General features: G+C 48.7%; 1 protein-coding gene across 1 annotated transcript; it reads right to left on the minus strand.

Annotated features, from left to right (window-relative positions):
- Positions 1-8,641: 8,641 nt before the first annotated feature.
- Positions 8,642-11,958, minus strand: LOC136515796 (protein PHLOEM UNLOADING MODULATOR-like). Its single transcript, XM_066509292.1, has 4 exons — positions 11,239-11,958; positions 9,602-9,996; positions 9,308-9,501; positions 8,642-9,194 (listed from the first exon to the last, which is right to left on the minus strand). Exons 1-4 carry the CDS (start codon positions 11,586-11,588, stop codon positions 8,799-8,801), a joined length of 1,335 nt encoding a protein of 444 aa, XP_066365389.1. The 5' UTR covers positions 11,589-11,958; the 3' UTR covers positions 8,642-8,798.
- Between the last annotated feature and the right edge of the window lie 12,204 nt (positions 11,959-24,162).

The following is a 24,162-nucleotide window of genomic DNA, read 5'->3' on the forward strand; positions in this document are numbered from 1 at the left end:
GAATTCTGGCACCACTAGGATCTAGTTACACTAGAAACCACGCGCGGCGTTGCCGCGCTCCTGCCTGTGTTGGGCCAGTCCGCGATGTGTGCATGAGTACATGGAGACCATCAGTGTGGGGAGCAGCTTGTGCTTTTTCGCTGCTTGGATGATAAGAATGACCATCAATCAATATTATTATTGATTTCTGAATGAGGAAAATACAGTGATGCCAAATGATAATAGTAAATAATTACATGTGACATTACGATGATAGGAATATGCATTTTGCAACTTTCTAAAAGTTGTAGCAAGTACAGATCTTACCTTGAGTGCGTAAACAAATAAATGATCCAAAGGAAGAGTAAACCAAACTTCAAACAACACATGCAATGTTCTGTATTTAAAAGGATACATGTACATACATACGATCGGAATTAGGTTAAGAGCCAGGTTTTCCTTGTGGTGTTGGATGCCAAGAGATAAAGTAGACAGATTTATTTTAGATATAGATCTTGTCTCTTTGTTGTAGGAATCGGATTAAAACATAATAACTGGTCTTTATATGTTTACATCTAGCTTGTGACCTTTTGTGCATGCCTAAAATTATTTGAATGTGATAGTGTAGCCAGCAGAGTCACGTTGAGAATTGCAGCAATAGTTAAGGCACTGCAATCAGTACACTTTGTAAGTAAAATACACACTTCATTACTGCATATGAGTTTCTGAGTTTTGCTTTGAAATCTGTAGTTTGTATAGTTTTTTTTCCGAAGAAGTGGTCAAACTAAAGCACTGTAATAACATGCACTGACTTTATGGTGCACTAATAAGAAGTAAACATAAAGAAATACACCTAATAGTTTGGCACCGTTGATATGTATAGCATCAAACAAATTTGAGCATCAGGTATAAGAAACGATATTTGTTTGTTGTATAATTGATCGACTAATTCTTCAAGTATAATTACCTAATATCTATAAAACACAGGCTTCATCTACAAAAACCGAATTTTCTACTGATTATTCCCATTTGTATTTGCAGTTGGAATCATAAGAGTGAAAAGCTGATAACACTATTGTCCACTATAATATAGACAATATTCTAGAAATAGTAAAGGTCAATAGAGGAAATATGTAGTAAATAATCTAATGATGATATCTTACTATCATGCATGCCACCACCAATTGACCCTATTTACTCTTAGGAGCTCTAAAAGTAATAATTTGTTCTATGAAGAACCCTGAACAGCCTATAGAGTTGAAAGATATCCTGATGAACAGTAAAAACAAGAGTTGGGGGAGGTCCAGATGTTCCATCTAAACTTATTTGCTTTTGATGCTTGAAAATGCAAACAAAACATTTGTGGTCTTTAGCTCTCCTGATCCAAAAAAAACCCAAAAGTTCGCACCAGAAGGCAAGTACCATCTGTCATGTGGGGACGCACCTACATTAGGAGGAAGCGGGCCCGCGACGTACGCCGAGCCGCCGAACGCGCAGATCGCGCGGTGATCGCGGCCAGGAGCGAGGCTGGCTCAACCGACGCTCGTGGCTAGCCAGGAAAGTTAGAGTTGGATTCTATTATTAGTTCCTAGATTAAAGGAGTCTGTTTCCTATTTTAGATTCAGGCCACTGGCCATATATATATTCATTGTAACCCGTACGGGAGACATTAAGCAATATCAAATCAATCTACTTCTCTCTACCTTCTTCAACCCAAGCCCAGCAGATCGTGAGGGGTAAAACCTCCGTCCCTGGAAGACACGGCAGGAGACTACGAACTTCGTAGTCGAGGGCCAGCTACCCGAGGGTTTGAGGCCCTTGACAACCTGGTATCACGTTCCCGGCGATCCGCTCATTCCCGGTCTTCGTCCCCGCCACGCCAGACCTCTGCAGCCGCCGCCACCCCCACCACCCGCACCCGCCGTTCCAATCTCACCCGCCTCGTTGTCCACTGGTTCGTGCACGGCAGCCATGGGTGATCTCGCTGCCCTCAAGTCCACCGTGGAGAAGCTTGCTGAAGCCGTCGCGTCCCTGCAAGCTACCACGCAGGCTAATGCCAAGACGATGGAGGCTCAGGCTAACGCGATCGCGGCACTCTCGGCCGATCGTTCGTCCTCATCAGGCAGCAAGGCCCCGTCCGGGGAACACTTCCAGGACCGGCCGCCCAAGCATCAGAAGATGGACTTTCCGCGTTTTGACGGCAAGTCCGACCCGCTCGCGTTCATCAACCGATGCGAGTCGTACTTCTTCCAGCAGCGGATCATGGAGGAAGAGAAGACGTGGATGGCGTCGTATAACCTCGTCGACGGCGCCCAGATGTGGTACATCCAGGTCCAGACGGACGAAGGCACACCGTCTTGGCGCCGTTTCAAGGAATTGATCAACCTGCGGTACGGACCGCCGCTACGTTCTGCGCCTCTCTTCGAGCTGGCGGACTGCCGTCGCACGGGGACCGTCGAGGAGGTACCAGGAACGTTTTCAGGCGCTCCTGCCCCGAGCCGGCCGACTGGACGAGATCCAGCGCGTCCAACTCTTCACCGGCGGGCTCCTCCCTCCGCTCAGCCTCGCCGTACAGGTCCAGAACCCGCACTCCCTTGCGGCAGCAATGAGTCTCGCTCGGCAGATGGAGCTCATGGAGCAGTACCAGCCCACGTCGGCCAAGGCTGCCCCTCGCGCCATCCTGCCGGCACCACCGCCGCGCCAGGCCGCACCCCAGCCAACGGCGCCCAAGGCACCCACGCCTACGGTCACCATCGAGGGGCGTCCGGTGAAGCGTCTCACCCAGGCGGAACAGGAGGAACGGCGCCGCCTCGGCCTATGCTATAACTGCGATGAGAAGTACGGGCGGGGCCACAACCGGGTCTGCAAAAAGCTCTTCGTCCTCGACAGCATCGAAGAAGACGACGACGCCGATGCCGAGGGCAGTGACGACGGCCCCGCTGGGGCGGACGCGCCGGTGTTCTCTTTGCACGCCGTGGCGGGCGTCCGCGTTGGCAAGACCATCCAAGTCCGGGTCCAGCTGGGCTCCGAGGTCCTCACGGCCCTCCTCGACACCGGATCGACGCATAATTTCATCTCGGAGGCTGCTGCACTCCGGACCGGCCTGCCACCGCAACAACGACCACGTCTCACGGCCACGGTGGCCAACGGGGAGCGCATCTCCTGCCCTGGAGTGCTGCGGCAGGCGCCGATCACCATCCAGGGTGCACGCTTCAACGTCGACCTGTATATGATGCCACTGGCGGCCTACGACATGGTTCTGGGGACGATCTGGATGGAGACATTGGGGCCGATCGTGTGGGATCTCACTGCCCGCACCCTGTCCTTCCAGCGCCATGGGCGCGAGGTCTGCTGGACGGGCGTGCCTTCGGCGGACGAGCCGTGCGTCCAGTCCGCCACGGCCACTCCCTCCCTCCTCGACGAGCTGCTCTCCGCGTTCTCGGATGTCTTCGCCGAACCAGTCGGCCTGCCCCCGCCAAGAGGCCGTGAGCACGCCATTATCTTGAAGCCCGACGCGCAGCCGGTCGCGGTTCGCCCTTACCGCTACCCGGCGTCCCACAAGGATGAGTTGGAGCGGCAGTGTGCCGCTATGATGGAGCAGGGCGTCGTTCGCCGCAGCACTTCGGCGTTCTCGTCGCCGGTCCTCCTCGTCAAGAAGGCCGACGGGACGTGGCGCTTCTGCGTGGACTATCGCGCCCTCAACGCCCTCACCATTAAGGACGCGTTCCCCATTCCGGTGGTGGACGAACTGCTCGACGAGCTGCACGGTGCGCGGTTCTTCAGCAAGCTGGACCTGCGATCAGGCTATCACCAAGTCCGCATGCGGGCGGAGGACATACACAAGACGGTGTTCCGCACTCACGATGGGCTCTACGAGTTCCTTGTGATGCCGTTCGGGCTGTGCAACGCCCCGGCGACATTTCAGGCGCTCATGAACGACGTGCTCCGCCCCTACCTGCGCCGGTTTGTCTTGGTTTTCTTTGACGATATACTTATCTACAGCAGGACATGGGCCGATCATCTTCGTCATCTTCGCACCGTCCTCGCCCTCCTTCGTCTCCATCGCCTCTTCGTCAAGCGGTCCAAGTGCGCGTTCGGTGTCACGGCTGTGGCGTACCTCGGCCACATCATCTCCGAAGCGGGTGTGGCTATGGATCCGGCCAAGGTGCAGGCCATCCATGACTGGCCGGTACCCCGGTCCGCTCGTGCCGTGCGAGGCTTCCTCGGCTTGGCGGGCTACTACCGGAAATTCGTCGCCAACTACGGGGCCGTCGCCGCGCCTCTGACAGCCCTCCTCAAAAAGGACGGCTTCTCGTGGACTGACACCGCGGCCTCCGCCTTCGCCGATCTCAAGGCCGCGGTCACGTCCGCCCCTGTGTTGGCTATGCCCGACTTCGACAAGGGCTTCGTCGTCGAGTGTGACACCTCGACGCATGGGTTCGGCGCCGTCCTCATCCAGGAGGGCCACCCGATCGCCTACTTCAGCAGACCCATCGCCCCGCGACACCGCTCTCTCGCTGCCTATGAGAGGGAACTGATCGGCCTCGTCCACGCCGTTCGTCATTGGAGGCCCTATTTGTGGGGACGTCGTTTCGTCGTCAAGACTGATCATTATAGCCTCAAGTACCTGCTGGACCAGCGGCTCTCGACGATCCCACAACACCATTGGGTGGGAAAGCTGTTGGGCTTTGACTTCACGGTGGAATACAAGCCCGGCGCGGCGAACATGGTGGCTGACGCGCTCTCACGCCGCGACACGGACACGGGGGCCGTACTGGCAATCTCGGCGCCACGGTTTGACTTCGTCGAGCGTCTCCGTCAAGCTCAAGCTGCTGACCCGGCCTTAGTGGCCATTCATGATGAAATTCGCGCAGGTACTCGTGGCGAGCCGTGGAAGGTCGTGGACGGCGTACTCCAGTTCCGTGGCCGCCTCTACCTTCCGCCTGCGTCCCCGCTCGTCTAGGAGATCATGGCGGCTATTCACGACGACGGGCATGAGGGAGTGCAGCGCACGCTTCATCGTCTTCGCCGCGACGTCCACTTTCCCGACATGCGCCGCCTCGTGCAGGATTTCGTGCGCGCGTGCGATACGTGCCAGCGCTACAAGTCCAAGCATCTCCATCCGGCCGGACTGCTGCTGCCCCTGCCGGTGCCGCAGGGTGTTTGGACTGACATTGGTCTGGACTTCGTGGAGGCTTTGCCGTGCGTCCGTGGGAAGTCCGTGATCCTCACTGTGGTGGACAGATTCAGCAAATATTGCCACTTCATTCCAATGGCCCACCCCTACACCGCCGAATCCGTCGCGCAAGATTTCTTCACCGACATCGTCAGGCTGCACGGCGTACCGCAGTCCATGGTGTCCGACCGCGATCCGATATTCACCTCCGCGTTCTGGAAGGAACTCATGCGACTCATGGGTACTAAGTTACATATGACGACCGCTTTCCACCCTCAGGCCGACGGGCAGACAGAGGCGGCCAACCGCGTCATCGTCATGTATCTTCGCTGCTTCACCGGCGATCGTCCTCGACAGTGGGTCCGATGGCTCCCTTGGGCGGAGTACGTTTACAACACTGCCTACCAAACATCGTTGCGGGACACGCCTTTCAGGGTGGTCTATGGTCGTGATCCGCCCACCATCCGGTCCTATGAGCCGGGCGAGACTCGTGTGGCCGCTGTCGCCCGCACCATGGCGGAACGTGAGGAGTTCTTGGCAGATGTCCACTACCGCCTGGAGCAAGCACAGGCCCTCCAGAAGAAATACTACGACAAGGATCATCGTCCAGTTTCATATGTTGTGGGCGACTTTGTGCTCCTTCGCCTTCGTCATCGCGCTCCAGCTTCGCTGCCTCAGGTCACCAAGGGCAAGTTGAAGCCCCGCTTCTTTGGGCCGTATCGTGTCGTCGAGATGATCAACCCCGTCGCCGTCCGTCTCGAGTTGCCTCCACGCGCCAAGCTTCATGATGTGTTCCACGTCAGTCTTCTCAAGAAGTATGTCGGACCTACTCCGGCTGCACCACCCGTCCTGCCGGCCATCCATCACGGCGCGGTCGAGCCCGAGCCCGAGCGTGTGACGCGCGCGCGCCTGGCCCGGGGAGTTCAGCAGGTGCTCGTTCATTGGAAGGGGGAGACTGCAGCTTCAGCTACTTGGGAGGATCTTGACACTTTTTGCGCGCGCTATCCAGCGTTCCAGCTCGAGGACGAGCTGGCCCTCGAGGGGGGGAGAGATGTCATGTGGGGACGCACCTACATTAGGAGGAAGCGGGCCCGCGACGTACGCCGAGCCGCCGAACGCGCAGATCGCGCGGTGATCGCGGCCAGGAGCGAGGCTGGCTCAACCGACGCTCGTGGCTAGCCAGGAAAGTTAGAGTTGGATTCTATTATTAGTTCCTAGATTAAAGGAGTCTGTTTCCTATTTTAGATTCAGGCCACTGGCCATATATATATTCATTGGAACCCGTACGGGAGACATTAAGCAATATCAAATCAATCTACTTCTCTCTACCTTCTTCAACCCAAGCCCAGCAGATCGTGAGGGGTAAAACCTCCGTCCCTGGAAGACACGGCAGGAGACTACGAACTTCGTAGTCGAGGGCCAGCTACCCGAGGGTTTGAGGCCCTTGACACCATCAGTCTATGTTTCTTTTTGTCCAATATCAGCTGCTAAATGCACAATATTTAACCCTTGATGAAAGTTAGAAATGTTAGCTTCATTTAACATGCCCTTCGTATCGATGTAGCTATGTAGCTAATGCAGGCAGATTGGAAGTGCAAGAACACAATACAAGGATGCAGATGGAATCGACTAATCAAAGGAGCAAACCAGCAGCTTAAAGTTCTGAAACTTTCCGTGTTCATACTATTTTTTATCCTGCAGATGGAATCGACTAATCAAAGGAGCAAACCAGCAGCTTAAAGTTCTGAAACTTTCCGTGTTCATACTATTTTTTATCCTTATCTCTTCCGAGTTTTGATCACTTATAAGCATAACTATGCTTATAAGGTATAACTGTTATGTGTGATTTTGCAGCAACGGCCTGGCACTGATGGTACTCCAAAGTGCTCAAATAGCTGGCATGTAGTGAAGGAAACTGGAAAGTAAGACTATAGTGGTGCTGTTGAAATCTTTAAATATGTAATATTCAGAATGTGATTACTATATCCATCTTTTTCTTAGTCATATGTAAGGATTTGGTGCTTCTACTATGAAATAGATGTGGCTGCTGGATTTTCTGCACTTTCCTGAGAACCTAATTACATTCAGAAAACTAACACTATTGGCTGGGAGCGAAAGGAGAGCACGAAACAAAAGGAACTCCAAGGGAAACAAAAAACTTCTTTCTACTGTATTATTCTTTTCCCCAATTCTACCACCAAAATCTTGCAGCTACTTTGGTGAGCAGCTAAAAGCCTGGGTGATCCAACACCCAAGATACGAGCAGTACTGCAGTCGTCATCAGTCGCAAACGCAATGAGCAGGGCCATACCGACATAAATGGAGACCATGTGCTAAATTTAAAATGGGCCCTAGCAAGTTAACAAAATATAACAGTAAAATTTAGCACAGGAGTACATTTCAATGATCAACAATTATACGGATTTTAGCTGTACAAGTAGTGGCTAGAGGCTTTGACTATTTGTCAACACTGGTTGCATGACCCATCCATAGCTCCTTTCTAACATTAATTTCTCTGTTTTTTTCATTTTTGGTAATTCGATTCATATTTTCTTGGACTCATTTGCAAAAGAAGTAGCTTTGATCTTAAAACACTTAGCCTGTACAAAACAAAATTAAGGGATATGCCTTATATATACAAGAACGGCCCTGTAGATTGTTCGGATAAAAAAACAGCGAGATCCCCCTCCCTAAGGCCATTGGGTCAGTAGGTTTGCCCTCCTTCTAGAAACTTAGCCTGTACAAGAACGTGCTGCAAGTGGCAAAATCTCTACGAGATCAAGCATAACCATCCCTCAAAATGTTTCCAACGCTGCAGAGCTGCGTCCAGTCAGCAGCACAAGCGACAAGCGGCAACAAAAAAAGTTGCCCAGCGCAGATATCGTTTCAAGAACAGAAAGGCATCGGTTCTTGCAAAGATGCAGCTGGGCGCCTGATGATTGGTGACGAGAGAGGAGAGGTCGCACCGCGGATCCTGGAGACGAGCGCTGCGATGGAGAGTGCCGGATGCAGGAGCAGGTGTCAGTCCGGACTAGAGAGGCGACGGCATCGCCACGGCCACCGGCGCGGCGACGAGGTGACCCCAGCGTGGTTGCTCCCCGGCGCGTGCGTGGCCGGTTCCCCGACGTGAGATGCGGCCGGCCCCCGGGCGCACGCGACTCCACCGGCGCGAGCTCGGTGGCCCTCGGCGCGGCTTCCCCTGGGAGACCCAGTGACGCCGGCACGGGCGGGGCTGTGAGCGCAGCCGTCCCGGCAACCCCGGCGCGAGCAGAGGAGGAGGGGGCAGCGCACGGCGCTGGCAGGGGCCCCAGCGGCGCCGACCACCTCGTAGCGGACGAGGGGGCGGGCACGGTAGCTCCGGCCACCACGGCGCGTGTAGGGGGCTCGCCGCGCGGCAGAGGATTCGCGAAGGAGGAGATCAACGGCTCGATGAATGCTGGCACGTGAATCGGACGGTAGAGAAAAATTGGTCGACGGGGCCCAATGAAAACGCAGAGCTTGGCTCCGGTTTAGAATTATAGAGATATTTCTGTTTAAACATGGTTCCCCTCAACAAACGACACTGCACACACTACAAGAAAACAGTATAGCCCAGGAACAAGTGGCTAACATTCAGATCCAGGGGCATCCGACAGAACCCAAATCAACCGTCGCTAGTCATTGTGAAGGCAATGAGAACACAAGACAAGGTGAAGATGATTGTTCCTGCGGCAAAGGTCAGGATAGCTCTATGTGAGAAGCCCTGCTTCTCCTGGCCTGCTAGCTCCACCTCCTTCAGCAGGCCCCTGATCTCGTCAATGTCACTGTCCTTGGCAGCATGGACCAGCCTGTTCTGGATCTCCTCAAGCTTGGCTAGCCGTCTAGCTCGGGTCAGGTCTCTGGCAGACCAGATGAACCCCGTCATCCTCCACAGGAGGACGCCGACGTAGATTGCAGCAACACAGTCCACGCTGTAGTGGTGCCGCTCACGTACCTCCCTCTGTGCGCTGTGCAGGACGAGGAGCCATATTGCAATAGAGATCCAGCCCCCGTATGCTTCCTGTGAAACAGATAAATTGATAAAACAAAGATAAGGTCGTACGGGTTATGACGAACCCTTTGCACAACATGATGAAGCCTTTGTGATATATGGATTAAAACCACAACATATACCGTCCACGCCATTGCAGTAAGGACAGCAACAAGCATATGCCCACTGTACATAAGGTCATTGCAACCGCCACTAGCTTTCTTCAAAAGATGGTACCATGAAGGTCCTTCTCCAGGAGTTGGTCTCAAAATGTCTACAAGGAAGCTCATACGACCCCAATCGGGCCTATATTCATCTGGGTAAGCTTGGACAGCAGCTGAAAAAGTATACGTGAATAGTTTAGCCTCCACCATTGTACAACAAAACTGACATACCAGCTAGGTGAACCAATTAGGCGCTAGGAAAAATGAACTAACCATATGCCATATCATGCGTTATGACTCTACGAATAGCATTTGAATCAGAAGCATATGGAACATAATATTTCTGTGCCCAAGGATGAGGATGTTGAGGTATTTGATAACGGGCTGCAGCACACCAAGGTCTTGCAGATGGAAGAATGGTAGCAATGAAAGTTATCGTCCGAAGTACACGACCAATTGCCATGGTGAACATATATCTTGTGGCTATACCAAGACCAGGAGCTTTGATGCAGTCAAACAGAACTGAGAACCCCAGCATGATAAACAACATCAGATAGTGGTGGAGAGTGATAATGTGAGCTCTGAGTAGATCAACCACGCTCTGAGGGAGCTTCTCATTCAATGATAGAAGCAGCCATTGACCGGTGTCAGGAAGCGGCGCGGCAGTTCTGTTAAAAAACAGTGAAAAAACTTTCAGCTTATAAGTGATTGTGTAGATTTTGTTGAATTCATGTGTGCATTACACGCGGATTAGAAGGTGATTGCCCACAGCTAAATTTCTCAGGGAAGTTTTTTTTTTTAAGGTTCTCAGGGAAGGTTTAGTAATGCAAGGAGAGATGTTGAAGTTAGCAATAAAGTAGTGCTACTCTCTCCTTACTAATGGAAAGGCAACCTCTGCCTGGACCTGGATGCAGCACAATCCTTTCATACAGAAGTCAGGTTGTGATAAACAAGATATCACAAATGCGATTGTATTCAGAGGTAAACCATGACCAGACAAACTAAAATCTAAGAATCGTATAAAATCCAAATTGATCCGAAATTCTTGCGTAAATGCATCCTTAGATCATTTGTGTTTATTAGATTTTAAGAATGATGAAGACACATATGCCTAAAGGAATCTACAGGCCCCAAGCTGAAGTGATGCTTATGCTTTCCTTACCCCCTAAACTTCTAGATTCTCCTTGATGCTTTACTTGAACTTCAATCACTAGAAAGCCAATCACCACTGAATCAGAATCAGAACAACAAAGACACAACTATTGAACACCTGTGAAGTAAATAGTCCACTAACCGATTGATTAAAATGTAGAAGTATTGTCTTGATAGCATCACAAGGTTAACATTATCAAGCAGTTAACAACGTTGCAGAAGTTAATCTATCTAGTCAATAGCAACAGCCAATCAACAAGGTTCTGTTTTAACTGATCGCAGATATGCTCATCTCCGCGAACTACTTCCTGCTGCAAATAAAATGCAATATTTTGAGCGCTTGTTATGGTAAACACATGGTTCCCTTATTCTTCCTTCCTAGTAGGACAAAGAAATTTGTACAGGACATCCCAAATTGCTGCTGTCTTCCTTGGCAGCATGAATCTCAGTCTAGAAGCTTCAATAATTTCGCACACTCAACAGAAACCCCTAATAAACCTCACCCACACAAGGAGGAGAGAACGCGGTAGGATCACACCATCCTTCCATGAACAACTAACTCCACATTCGTGCGTATTCGCACGACCTACCGCACGGAAACAAAATCTGCAGCTCACAAAAGTCGAAACCTCTCAGAGATCCAGCGCGCCTAAGCCCCCAAAGCAACAAAGCATCACTAGGCGAAAGAAGCCGACGCCACGCCAGCCGCGGCCCGGTTCCCGGGGAAGGGCAAGACGAGGAGGAGGAGGAAGAGCGACCTGTGCCAGTGCAGCCCCATGACGGCGGAGACGAAGCGGACAGAGATGGCCTCGCAGAGGAAGGCGGCGAGCATGAAGGCGATGGATCCCAGGAAGGGCAGCGCGGCGCGCAGCTCCGCGGACCAGTGGCGGTAGAACGGAGCGCGCGCGGCGGCCGCCAGCGCCAGCGCCGCCCACAGCGCCGGCTGCAGCCGGCCGTGCCACGCCGGCGAGAGGTACCGCAGGTAGTCCACGCCCACGTACACCGCCGCCGCGACGCCCAGCCCGCCGAGGCCGAGGAGCCGCCGGGCGGACGCCCGCTGCGGCGGCGGCTTCGGCCTCGGCGCCCGCGCCCGCGCCGGCTTCGCCATGGCCGGAACCGGATCGTGCCCGCCCAGCCGGCGACTCCTCTCCGAGACCGCGAGAGATCGGTGTCGGTGGTCAGTTGGTCGTCGCCATAGACCGCTGGACTCCTGGGCTGCTGCAGCCTGCAGGCAGCGAGGGAAGGTCACTGTTGCTGGCTGGCTGGCGAGCGCCGAGCGGTCACAGCCCTCCGGGTCCGGGATGGGATCCAGGATCCAGCAGGCCAGGCCGTCCGATCTGGTTGGGTTGGACTCAAGTGGACGGGCCCGATCGGCACGGAAAGGCAAGTTCTTCTTCTTCTTCTTTTAATTTGAAAGGCAAGTTCTTGGGCAGCAGCAGCGGACGCCGAATGCACTTGCAAAAGAGGATGGGGCCTTCAGCAATCGTGCAGGCATGGCATGAGCCGACGGCGTTTCGCTCGCCGTTGCGACCGACCCGACCAGACCAGCATCTGCCAGATGCCCAGATGGACAAAACATTTTGCTCGGGGACTCGATCGGGAATGGCATGGCCCGCCCTCGCCTCTGACTCCAATCCGAGGGTCCGGATGATGCGGGCTGTTCGCGCGTCGACCTCTCTTTTTTTTCACGATCACACCGTTCACCCGTTTTTCATCAAGAGAAAAACAGTTAATAGTACAACCGTGTGTGCACACGCAAACGAGGAGCCTTCGTGACACAACGTACACCTTGCCACCTAGCTACTGGATTCACTAACACCCCGTTTGGATGTATGAATTAGGCATAGAATTCAAGAATTTGTATTGTGCCAGCCGAATGCCATGCGTTTGGATGTCCACGGAATTACGATTTGGAAACCTGTCCCAATTCAAAGAGATCCGCGCGCTCACTTATCCTAGCCCGCGCTCAATACCGAGCTCCCGTCGTCGGTTTTGGCTGAAATCGCCCCCGCCCATGCGCCTACTTACCCCTTTGCTCCTTTCCCCTCCTTTTTCTCCACCCGCCCGCGTTGGGTGAGCTCCTTCTTGAGCAGCCACCGACCACCAGAGACTGCGACGAGTCGTCGGAGGGACCTCGACGGCGGCGAAGGTAACTCCACCATCTACTTCGTGCCTGATCCAATCTTATATTGTCGATTTGTAGGGAATCTCTCCTTCCTCTCAATCCATCCCATGGCGCCCCCTTCCTCTCCCTCCAATGGAGGCCCTTCCTCTGCTGAAAATCCCGCCCCATCTGCCTCCTCCCATGGTTGTGTCCCCTTCCCTCCCTACCTCTCTCCTATGGTGCCCCCTCCTATGCAGCATGTCCACTCCTTTCTTCCCCCTCCCTTTGTGTTCCCTCCCCTCCCATGGCGCCCCCTCCTGTATAGCAAGCACATCCCATATTCCCATCTACTACCCCTCTCCCATGGCTACTCCCCTCCCCTCTTCCTCTCATGGATTTCCCTTTTCTCCCTCCCATGGTGGTTCTCCCTATTTTAATTAACCGTAGAACATGAGCAAGGTCAAACTTACTGATCCTGTCTCTGATTCTATAGGTGAATCACAGGGGGAGTAGCATTCTGCAGTAATCAATCAAGCGAAGGTAAAGTTAACATATCTAATTTTTGGTAATGTGTTCTCTTTTTGGTTGTACAATGTCAATAGGTGAAAGGATCTAACAATACCTAGAGGGGGGGGTGAATAGGCGTATCTAAAAATTTACTGCAAATGCTAAGTTCAAATCTGTCAGCCACTGTCGGAAGTCCCGACGTTTGGGCCGGAACTCCCGACGTTGTCAGAAGTTCCGACGCAAACGTCAGTAGTCCCGACGCCTAAGTGAACTACAAAAGCAGTGCCAAATTTAACTTTACGGATAAATAATCTTACAACCTCACTTCCTAGTGGTTTGGTGAAGATGTTGGGCCACTCCCTTGATGCCGTAATGCCTCCAAACCGTAGATCGAGTCCAAACCCTAAAATGGAGATTTTGGAGACAAAGAGACAAACACATACAAGTAATCTCAAGCAATCACAACAACAACAAGCACGCGGGACACAAGGATTTATCCCGAGGTTCGGTAACCCCACAAAGGAGCTCCTACGTCCTCGTTGTTGAGGTGACCACTAAGGTCGGAGTCTTTTCCACCTCCTTACCTCTCTCAAAGCGACCACAAAGGTCACTTGAGCTTTCCACTAAGAAATCGAAGGGTGATACAAACTTTCCAAGGCTCTTCCACAAGATGAAAGCTCTTGGGCAACGCCTAGCCGGCTAGGGGCAAAGCCCCAAGAGTAATAGATGCAAAGACAACCGGCTTGACGAAGAAATCAAGTGCTCAAGCTTTCCAAAGTGATGCTCTCACTTAATCCACTCTCCTTTCACTCAAAAACTAAGGGAATCAAAGATTGGAGCAAAGGAGGAAAGAGAGGGGTGCTTTAGTTGCTTAGGAGCTGTTCAGCACGAAGTGAGTCCACTGTGAAATGAGTCCGTAACGGTTAGAAGTGAAGAGAGGAGTATTTATACTCCAAGTGAAAATCCAACCGTTCAGATCTACGTCGGAACTCCCGACGCAGATCCCGGGACTTCCGACGTAAGCAGAAAATACTGTTCACAAGGGGTCAGAAGTCCACGGGTGAAAGTCAGTGTCGAAACTCCTGGCAAACGTCGGGACTTCCGACAGTCGGAACTCCTGGCGAATGTTGGGACTTCCGATGTGCATAGTTAAACAGCTAGCCAGCACCGCTGATGCCGGGACTCCCGGCTAGGGTTAGGTCAGTGTTGGAACTCCTAGCGAACGTCGGGACTTCCGACGTGCACAGATAGCGAGCAGTCAGAAGCACAGGTTCCAGGACTCCTGGCTTAGGTCGGGACTTCCGATACCGAAAGTCACAGAAAATTATTCTATGTGCTCGTGAAGTGCTAGAGTGACTCTCTTTTAATTTTATTTAAATGCTTGAGCACTCTATCTTCCTCAGACCAACTAAACTTGCATCCCTCTTTATAGTGCGGCGGATCCTAAACTCAAAAACAAAATTAAAACCTTTGGAGAACATTTTGAGTTCGTCCTCCTTTACAACTTAAAGAATTGAGGGATGCCATTTCATCTTTATCAACTCTTTGAATCTTTCATGGGACTAATAGCTGCAACATATCTCATTAAGATCACATTAGTCCCTAATTTGGATGTCATCAATACACCAAAACCCACATAGGGGGCAAATGCACTTTCAATCTCCCCCTTTTTGGTAATTGATGACAACCAACTTAGGCTTTTATAAGAATGAAAGAATTTAAAGCTTTTGAACCCCAAAATTTATGAAGAGCTCCCCCTTGATGTATGCATGAATTTGAATATCAACTAGAATCACTTATACATGATTTGCATACCTCAAGACAAAAGCTCCCCCTAAATTTTGCAATCCATGGGGTGCAACAAGTGTGTGTGAACAAATAAGTATCGGTGAAAAGAGATGCAATATGACATGTTATTTCACACAAGTAAAAAAGAAGTATGATGGCCAAGATTTCAAAGTAGAAACTTGAAGTAACACATGGCCATACAAAAAAACATTCATCATGACAAGTAGAGATAAGCACAAGCAAATAAGATAGATTAAAACATAACTTATTCTACAATCATCCATCACACACATATAAATAGATAGTTGTCCATCACACGGTTGCCACCACACGACATAGTTCATACATGCTAAAGGTTTTAAAGTTCCAAAACATAAAGACCAACTAACTTATTACAATAAATCAAAGCCTAACACTCCCCCTTTGTCAACAAGTGCCAAAAGGGGTAGGCCGCATGAGAAACCAACTACTCATCGTCGTAGTCATCATCTTCACCTTGGTCACCTTCCTCACCATCATTGTCGTCTTCATCATCTTCTTCCTCTTGATATTCCTCATCCTCTTCAGTTGCTTTCCCCTTGCCATGCGGGCGAGAAGAAGCATCATCTTCGTACGCCGCACAAGCCTCATCATATAAAGCCAACGGATCACGAGGAGGCACAAATGGCGGCGGAGGAGAAGATACAATTCCTGCTTGTTGTTCCAACCGATATAGCCTCTCTTGCATGTCGTGCTCATGCTGAGCACTAGCACAACACTATCCAAATATGTAAGTCATTATAAACTTGAACTTGCTGGGCTTCTTTCCGGAGGAGGACGAAGAAAGGGGCTCGTCACTGGATGAGCGAGCAGCAGCAGCAGTAGTGGTGGCAGCACCATGGCGAGAGCGAGAAGCCGAAGGACCTTTCCCTCTAGCTTGGGCTACCTCAGCTTGTTCTTTTAGTTCTCTAGCAGCAATGATAGAGGTCTTGTTGGATATCTTGAGGAGCTTATGCTCAGAGTCATAGGGAAAACAGATGCCGGATACATGCTCTATGATATGCATGATGTACGGTGCATAGGGAAGATGCTTTACCGGATCCTCAGTAGCATCATGGATCTTATTCCAAATGTATCTGCTGATGGAAAATTTCTAGAATTTATCTCCAAATCGCTGAAGCATCTTCTGTGAATCATCTCAAAGGTAGGTGGAGTCACCGACCTTGGGATACAAGATCTGTCTCAAGATGTTGTTCAGAACATAATAGTATGGCTTTAGAAATGCGGTCTGTCCATTAGCTCTATGGCCCTCAAGATACATGTGTTGATATTCCTCCAAAGCAAGATCCTCATACTTAGTCAACTCATTGGCATTCCGGTCGCTGTGACCCAAACCTAGAAGGCGAGAGAAATTGACGAAGTCCACCTTATAGTGCTTGCCTTCAGTGGTCCAGTGAATAATGTCCACAGCACCAGTCTGATCTCTCTCATGATGATAAGAAGCATAAAACTGACAAATCAGCTCGTTATTCCAATTCTTCTGAAACTGTAGCAGGTAGGACAGCCCCATTGATTGTATATCCTGAACCATCTGCTCCAGCTCAGGTTCCTTGTACTTGCCAAGAGAATATGCATCAATGCACTTCATCTGAAGGACCGGTGGCTCTTTCTTCTTCAAAAACTTCTGATAAAGAATGGAATCATAGAAATCATAATGGAAGGGGTGCTAGAAACGATACTCAAGGCGGAGATCTTTCTCATCCTCTGCATACAAGTTTCTTCCTCTATTGTACTGGATGTCCTTGACTCGGTGGCGATAATCCACTAGAAGAGGAGGGGTCCATCCACCAGCTGGATTCGGAGCCATGGAGGGCTCCCTCATGACCGGCGACACACCGGTGAATGGAACAAGCTGAAATGTCCTCGGCAGACCTCGAGTCGAGGTGTGAAGTGGTGGAACAGCAAGGGTGCATCTGGCATGGTCCAGCGCTTCCTCTTCTTCATCAACCACCGGCTCAGCCCCAACAGGGGCAGGAGCAGGAGGAGGGGCAGGAGTAGGAGGAGGAGCGGCAGCCGATGACCCCTGGTCGCCATGGCCACGGGAACCACCAGCACCACCACGCGAGTAAGACGCCTTGGTGCGGCCAGGCGGCTTGGGAACAGCGGCACGATCTTGAGTCTTCTTGGAACGCTTTTCCCGATGGCGCGAGGGACTGCTACCACCATCCATGACTGCGTAGAACACAAAATGGAACTAAGAAACAATACAAGGAGAGGTGAACGAACATCGAGAAGTGAAGAAACAGGAATGGAGTGGTCACCATAGGGTCGGTAGTCCTGGCCAAAGTTGGGACTTCCGACAGCCGGGAGTTCCGGCATACGTCGGGACTTCCGACAGTCGAAACTCCCGACGGTCACCGGGACTTCTGGCGCACATGGTGACCATCCCATTCATGGGGCTTCAAATCACGACACACATCCAAACAAGGGAGATAGAGGAGTAGAGAGGAAGAAAGAATAGAGGCAAAGCATAAGGTACATTGGATATAGGGTTAGAACACCATGGTAGTACCTTGAAACGAGAACGGAAGAGATGAAAAGAAACGAATCGTAGTCGACGACGAACAAATCCATGGGCACAATCTCCTCCACCAATGGAATCTCCTCCACACCAACGACAAGACCACCACGATCCGAAGAAAATGAGGGCACGGGCGGTGGAAGGGAGGGAGGGCGGTCGGCACTACCGGCAAGACCTCCGGCGGCGGTGGAAGAAGAAAGGAGGCCGGAGCATGAGGTAGGGCGGCGGTGGGAGGGGAGGGCACGATGGGGCGGAGCCAAGGCGGCGTCGGCGTCGGGAGAGGAAGAGAAACCACAGTAAAAAAATAGGATAGGGCCGGTTATAAAGGAGTCGGGTAACAGATCGGTGTAGTCAGATCTGCGTCGGAAGTCCCGACGTACGCCGGGACTTCCGACAGTCGGGACTTCCGGCGTGAGCCGGGACTCCCAGCCATCGGGACTTCCGACGAATGTCGGGACTTCCGACACAGGGAAACAGAAAAACACCTTAACCTGCACTCGCTTTACCATGTGGGGCAAAAATATGATGGACACTAATATTTTCACAGGTGACTAGATTTCATTCATCCAATACAAAACAATAGTCACTCATGAAAATTACAAAATAGATTTTGAAAGTGACACACAATGTTTTCACAATTCTTTTCTACTAACTAGATCAAACAAAATGTGTGTGCAAGGGATCAAGCCACGTTACAAGAATCAATGATATTTAGTTCACTCCTCAAAGCACAAAATCTTGACTCATCTAGGGGCTTTGTGAAGATATCGGCTAATTGTTTTTCGGTGCTCACATGATGAATGGCGATATCTCCTTTGGCTTCGTGGTCTCTCAAAAAATGATGCCGGATGTCTATGTGCTTTGTTCAAGAGTGGTTTACGGGGTTGTTTGCCAACTTAATGGCACTCTCGTTGTCACACAAAAGTGGAATCTTGGTTAACTCACATCCAAAGTCCTTTAGTGTTTGTTTCATCCAAAGTAGTTGGGCACAACAAGCGTCGGCCGCCACATACTCGGCTTCGGTGGTGGACAAAGCAACAGAATTTTGCTTCTTAGAGCTCCAAGACACCAAGGAACGACCAATAAATTGGTAAGTTCCGGTAGTACTCTTTCAGGTTACTTTGCAACCGGCATAATCCGAATCGGAATAGCCAAGTAACTCAAAAGTGGAGCCCTTAGGATACCACAAGCCAAGATTAGGAGTGTGCACTAAATACCAAAAAATTCTCTTAACAGCCATCAAATGACATTCTTTCGGATTAGCTTGAAATCTTGCACACATGCACACATTAAGCATAATATCGGGCCTAGATGCACAAAGGTAAAGGAGTGATCCAATCATGGAGTGATATACCTTTTGATCGACGTCCTTTCCTCCTTAATCAAGATCAAGATGTCCATTGGTTGGCATGGGTGTCTTGATGGGCTTGGCCTTATCCAAGTTAAACTTGTTCAACATGTCATTGGTGTACTTGGTTTGACTTATGAACGTGCCATCCTTGTGTTGCTTGATTTGAAATCCAAGAAAGAACTTCAACTCTCCCATCATGGACATCTCGAACCTATTTGTCATAATCCTACTAAATTCCTCACAAAAAGCCACATTAGTACTACCAAATATTATGTCATCGACATATATTTGGCAAACAAAGATATCATTATTGACTTTGCGAGTAAACAAAGTAGCATCGGCCTTTCCTATCTCAAAACCTTGTTTGAGTAGGAAATCCTTTAAACAATCATACCAAGCTCTAGGGGCTTGTTTGAGCCCATAGAGTGCCTTATCGAGCTTGTAGACGTGGTTTGGATACTTGGGGTCTTCAAAGCTCGGTGGTTGCTCTACATACACCAACTCGGATAGGGGGCCATTGAGAAATACACTCTTCACGTCCATTTGATATAACTTGAAATCATGATGGGCAGCATAGGCAAGTAGAATACGAATTGATTCTAGCCTAGCCACCGGTGCATAGGTCTCCCCAAAATCCAAACCTTCAATTTGAGTGAATCCTTGAACCACTAACCTTGCCGTGTTCCTTGTTACCACGCCATGCTCATCTTGCTTGTTGCGGAAAACCCACTTGGTTCCAATCACATTTTGCTTGGGTCTTTCCACCAAGGACCAGACTTCATTCTGAGTGAAGTTATTCAACTCCTCTTGCATGGCTATCATCCAATCTGGATCATCAAGTGCCTCTTCCACCCTACGAGGTTCTAAAGGAGAAACAAATGAGTAATATTTACAAAAACTTGCTAAATGGGAACATGTAGTTACCCCTCGTCGAATGCTTCCCAATATGTTATCAACAGTATGATCCCGTTGAATGGATTGATGCACTCTAGGATGTGGCACTTGAGTTGATCTTTGGATAGGGCCATCATCATCATTATCATGGTCATGATCGATTGGAAGATCACAATCATGAGCTTGTGGAGGGTTGACCTCACTACTTTCTTCATTGTTGAGTTGTGGTTGAGCTCGCTCATTGTTGACACCATCTTCATGAGAATGACCTTGTGCTTCTTTTGATCTCCCATCTTGACAATCTTTTATTGTGGAAGCTTCACCATGTTCATTTGATGAAACATGATGAATGGTTGGATCAAGATCATCATGCACAACATGGTCTTCATCTTTGTCTTCAATGGGCTTTACTTCACCAATAGCAAGCTTCTTGATTGCTTCATGTGGGGCTTCCTCATTTCCTACATTCTCAACATTGACTTGCTCTTTTTGAGAGCCGTCGGTTTTATCAAAAGTCATGTCTACCGCGATTTCAATCAAACCGGTGGTTTTATTGAAAACACGATATCCATGTTCGTTAGTACCATAACCAAGCATGAAACCTTCATCAACCTTTGGTGCAAACTTAGAACTTTTGGATTTCTTGTTAAGTATGAAACACTTGGATCCAAAAACTCTAAAGTAGTGCACCTTAGGCTTTTTACCGGTTAGAAGTTCGTAGGCGGTCTTTTCTCTTATCTTGTGAAGATATAAGTGGTTGATGGCATGACATGCCATGTTGACCGCTTCTGCCCAATAGTTGGTTGGAGTTTTGTACTCATCCAACATTGCTCTCGCGGCTTCTATGAGCGTTTGGTTCTTCCTCTCCACAACACCATTTTGTTGTGGAGTGTATGGAACCGAAAACTCATGCTTGATTCCTTCTTCATCAAGAAACTCTTCAATGTTGGTGTTCTTGAACTCCGTCCCGTTGTCACTTCTAACTCTTTTGATTTTGACATCAAACTCATTTTGGGCTCTTTTTGCAAACTTCTTGAAGATTCCTTGGACTTCACTCTTTTCACGCAAAAAGAATACCCAAGTGAAACGAGAATAATCATCAACAATTACAAAACCATATTTGTTATCACCAATGCTTATATAAGCGATGGGTCCAAATATGTCCATGTGAAGCAACTCCAATGGCCTTTCGGTTGTCACAACATTCTTGGCGGGATGTTTAGCTCCAACTTGTTTTCCCGCTTGGCATGCACTACAAATCCTATCTTTCTCAAGAGAAGCATTTGTTAGTATAAGGATGTGTTCGCCTTTTTGAAGTTTGGCCAAGTTCCTCATCCCAACATGGGCAAGTCGGCGATGCCATAACCAACCCATGCTAGATTTTGCCATTAAACAAGTCTCGAGATTTACTCTATTTGATGTGAAATCAACTAGATATAGTTTCCTCTTTAAATGACCCATAAATGCAATAGAGAAATCCTCCCTTCTATAGACTTCCACACCCTTATCCGTAAAGAGACAATTGTAACCCATCTCGCAAAGTTGTGAAACAGACAACAAATTATATCTCAATGAATTCACAAGTAAGACATTGGAAATGAAATTATCATTTGATATTGCAATTTTACCCAAATCGAGTACTTCACCTTTTCCATTGTCACCAAACACAATATTTCCACTTTGATCATGACTTGGTTGGAATGATGTGAACATGTCCTCTCCGGTCATATGATCGGTGAATCCACTATCCAACACCCAACTTGTTCCACCGGAGGAATATTCCTACAAAGACAAATTAAGCTTTTGTTTTAGGTACCCAAAAAGATTTGGGTCCTAGGGGGTTAGTCACATAAAACTTGGGCACCCAAACACTCCTCATAATTTCCTTTCTCTTTTGGTCACCAATATACTTAACCACAATCTTGCCATCCTTGCCCCAACAACATATATAGTCACTAGCGTAGCATCGTGGAAGTGGTGCTTGTGGCTTGAGGACATCGGATTGCTTTGTCTTGATTGTCTTGGTATTTGTAGGTTGGATCTTTGAAATGTAGACCTTGTTGTTGGCCTTGCATATAAGCTCATCAAGAGCAACGCCCTTGTTGAACTTCACATAAGGCACACCATTTATCATATTCCTTCCATTGACCTTTCCATCATACCTATTGTAGCCAATGCCTTCCTTGATTGATGGGTGCCTTGATGACTTGTATATAGTCTTGTTAGATTGCTCTTGACACTGACACCCATTCTTCAATATCGTCTCCAACCTATGAATCTCTTTGTTTTTCTTCTCTAACTCAACAAGGTTAGTTGCATATGTATTTACATCAATTTTATAGCATCTTTTACAACCATCACTAGTGGAGGCATTAGAGACTTCGGTTGCCTTAGAAGAAGTTGAAGTGCTAGCCCAAAGAGTACTATAGTCTAGCTCAAGATTTTGATATTTTTCTTCCAAGCTTGTGAGGCTTTCTTTAGCTATACTCTTTTCATTCTTAAGGCTAGCTATTTGATCACTAACCGAGGAATGTTCCTTAGTCAATTTCCTAATTGAGTCATTGGCTAAAGACAATCCAATGGTTAGCTTCTCAACCTTCATCTTTTCCTCGACAATAGATGCTTCAAGTGCAAGGTTTTTCTCTCTCTCTTAAGTAATTATATCTCCTTGCAACTCTAAACATCTATCCTTCTTCTCTAATTTCTACATTAGCATTTTTATTTTAGTGAAGGCCTTTTTACCAAATTTCTTTATCATGGTTGCTTCAATTTCTTCTATGTTATCATCACAACTATCATACTCATCACTAGAGGAAACGGGTGGAGTATGTACCTTCTCCCCTTTTGCCATGAGACAAGTTGGGGTGTAGTAGTCGTTGTCGATGAGGTTGGAGAAGAGCCTCGGTGGTGAAGATAGGTTGGAGAAGAGTTTTGGTGGTGAAGTTGAGTCGCGGAAGATCATGGTCGGTGAAGAAGAGTAGTGGATGGTGATGTTTGCGGCTCCCTTCTTCTTCTTCTCATCATCACTTGAGTTGCTATCACTTGACTCCCATTCTTCCCCAAGATGAGCTTCACCTCTCTTCTTGCCTTTGTTCTTCTTATCTTCATCCTTGTCACACTTGTGCTTCTTTTTCTCATTAGGACAATCGGCTATGAAGTGACCAACTTGACCACATCCATAGCAAAATCTCTTTTTGAACCTTCTCTTACCATCACCATAGGTCTTGCGGTTGCTTTTCTTCTTCATAAACTTTCTAAGATTTCTAATCATAAATGCAACCTCCGCATCGGAATCTTCTTCTTCACTTGAGGATTCATCCTTCACTTTCTTCTTCTTTTCTTGACTTGAACCTTCATGTTGTTGAGTTGCTTTAAGGGCGGCACTCTTGTTGAATCCCATTGCATTAGGATTTTGATTATGAGCATTGATTGCATCTTCATCTAGACACTCATGATGCTTGAGCTTTGAAAGAACTTCTTGAGGTGTCATCTCATCATAACCGAGCCTTTCCATGATCATGGACGCTAGCATGTTGTTCTTGTCTCTATAGGTTCTTAACATCTTTCTAGCAACTTTGTTGTCATCCCATTCGTTGCTACCAAGAGCTCTTATGCGGTTGACCAATGCCATGAGCCTATCAAACATGAATTGTGTTGTTTCATTTTGCAAGAATACAAATCTTTCCAATTCACCATGAAGTAACTCTATGTTGCCTTTTCTCACACTTTTATCTCCTTCAAATGATACTTTCAAAGTATCCCAAATTTGCTTTGCACTTTCCATTCCATTCACTTTTCTAAACTCATCCGGAGCTAGGCTTGACATAAGCAATGCTACGGCTTGTGCATTTTGATGGAGGTTGTGCACTTCTTCCGGAGTTATCTCTCTATCTTCATCGGTAGGAATCATCACACCAACATCCACAACTTCCCAAAGTCTTGCGGCTATTAGATGCATCTTCATCTTGTAAGACCAATCGGTGTATCTTGTTCCATCAAAGTGAGGTGGCTTGCCAATATTGACGGACGGAGTATGTAGTGTTGAACCTTTCATGATTTGTCCATAGTCAAAACTCATGTGTGAATATATTCCTTTTCCATAAGCATGCTCACCGGCTCCAATATCACTAGCGGCATCTTTGTTTGCTTCATTCTTGTCACTAATATTATTCTTGCCACTTATTGCATCATCAACCTTCTTGCTCAATTCTTCCTTCAACTTGCTCATCTCATCTTGCATCTTTTTCATTTCATCTTGAAAGAGCTTGACTTGAGTACTCATCAACTCTTCAGCTATTTTCTTGGCCATTTCGACGGCAACGGCTTGCATCTTATCGGTCTCCAACATTGTTTCTTCTCACGTGGTGAAACACAAAGAGAAGACCTTGCTCTGATACCAATTGAAAGAATCTAATAATGCCTAGAGGGGGGTGAATAGGCGTATCTAAAAATTTACTACAAATGATAAGTTCAAATCT

Source organism: Miscanthus floridulus, chromosome 2 (assembly GCF_019320115.1).
Source record: "Miscanthus floridulus cultivar M001 chromosome 2, ASM1932011v1, whole genome shotgun sequence".
NCBI lineage: Eukaryota > Viridiplantae > Streptophyta > Magnoliopsida > Poales > Poaceae > Miscanthus > Miscanthus floridulus.

Coding starts and splice junctions, on each gene's coding strand:
- LOC136515796 (XM_066509292.1), bottom strand. CDS start 11,588: ATGGCGAAGCCGGCGCGGGCGCGGGCGCCGAGGCCGAAGCCGCCGCCG. Junction 9,502..9,601: donor AACGCATGATATGGCATATG/GTTAGTTCATTT, acceptor ATACTTTTTCAG/CTGCTGTCCAAGCTTACCCA. Junction 9,195..9,307: donor TTACTGCAATGGCGTGGACG/GTATATGTTGTG, acceptor TCTGTTTCACAG/GAAGCATACGGGGGCTGGAT.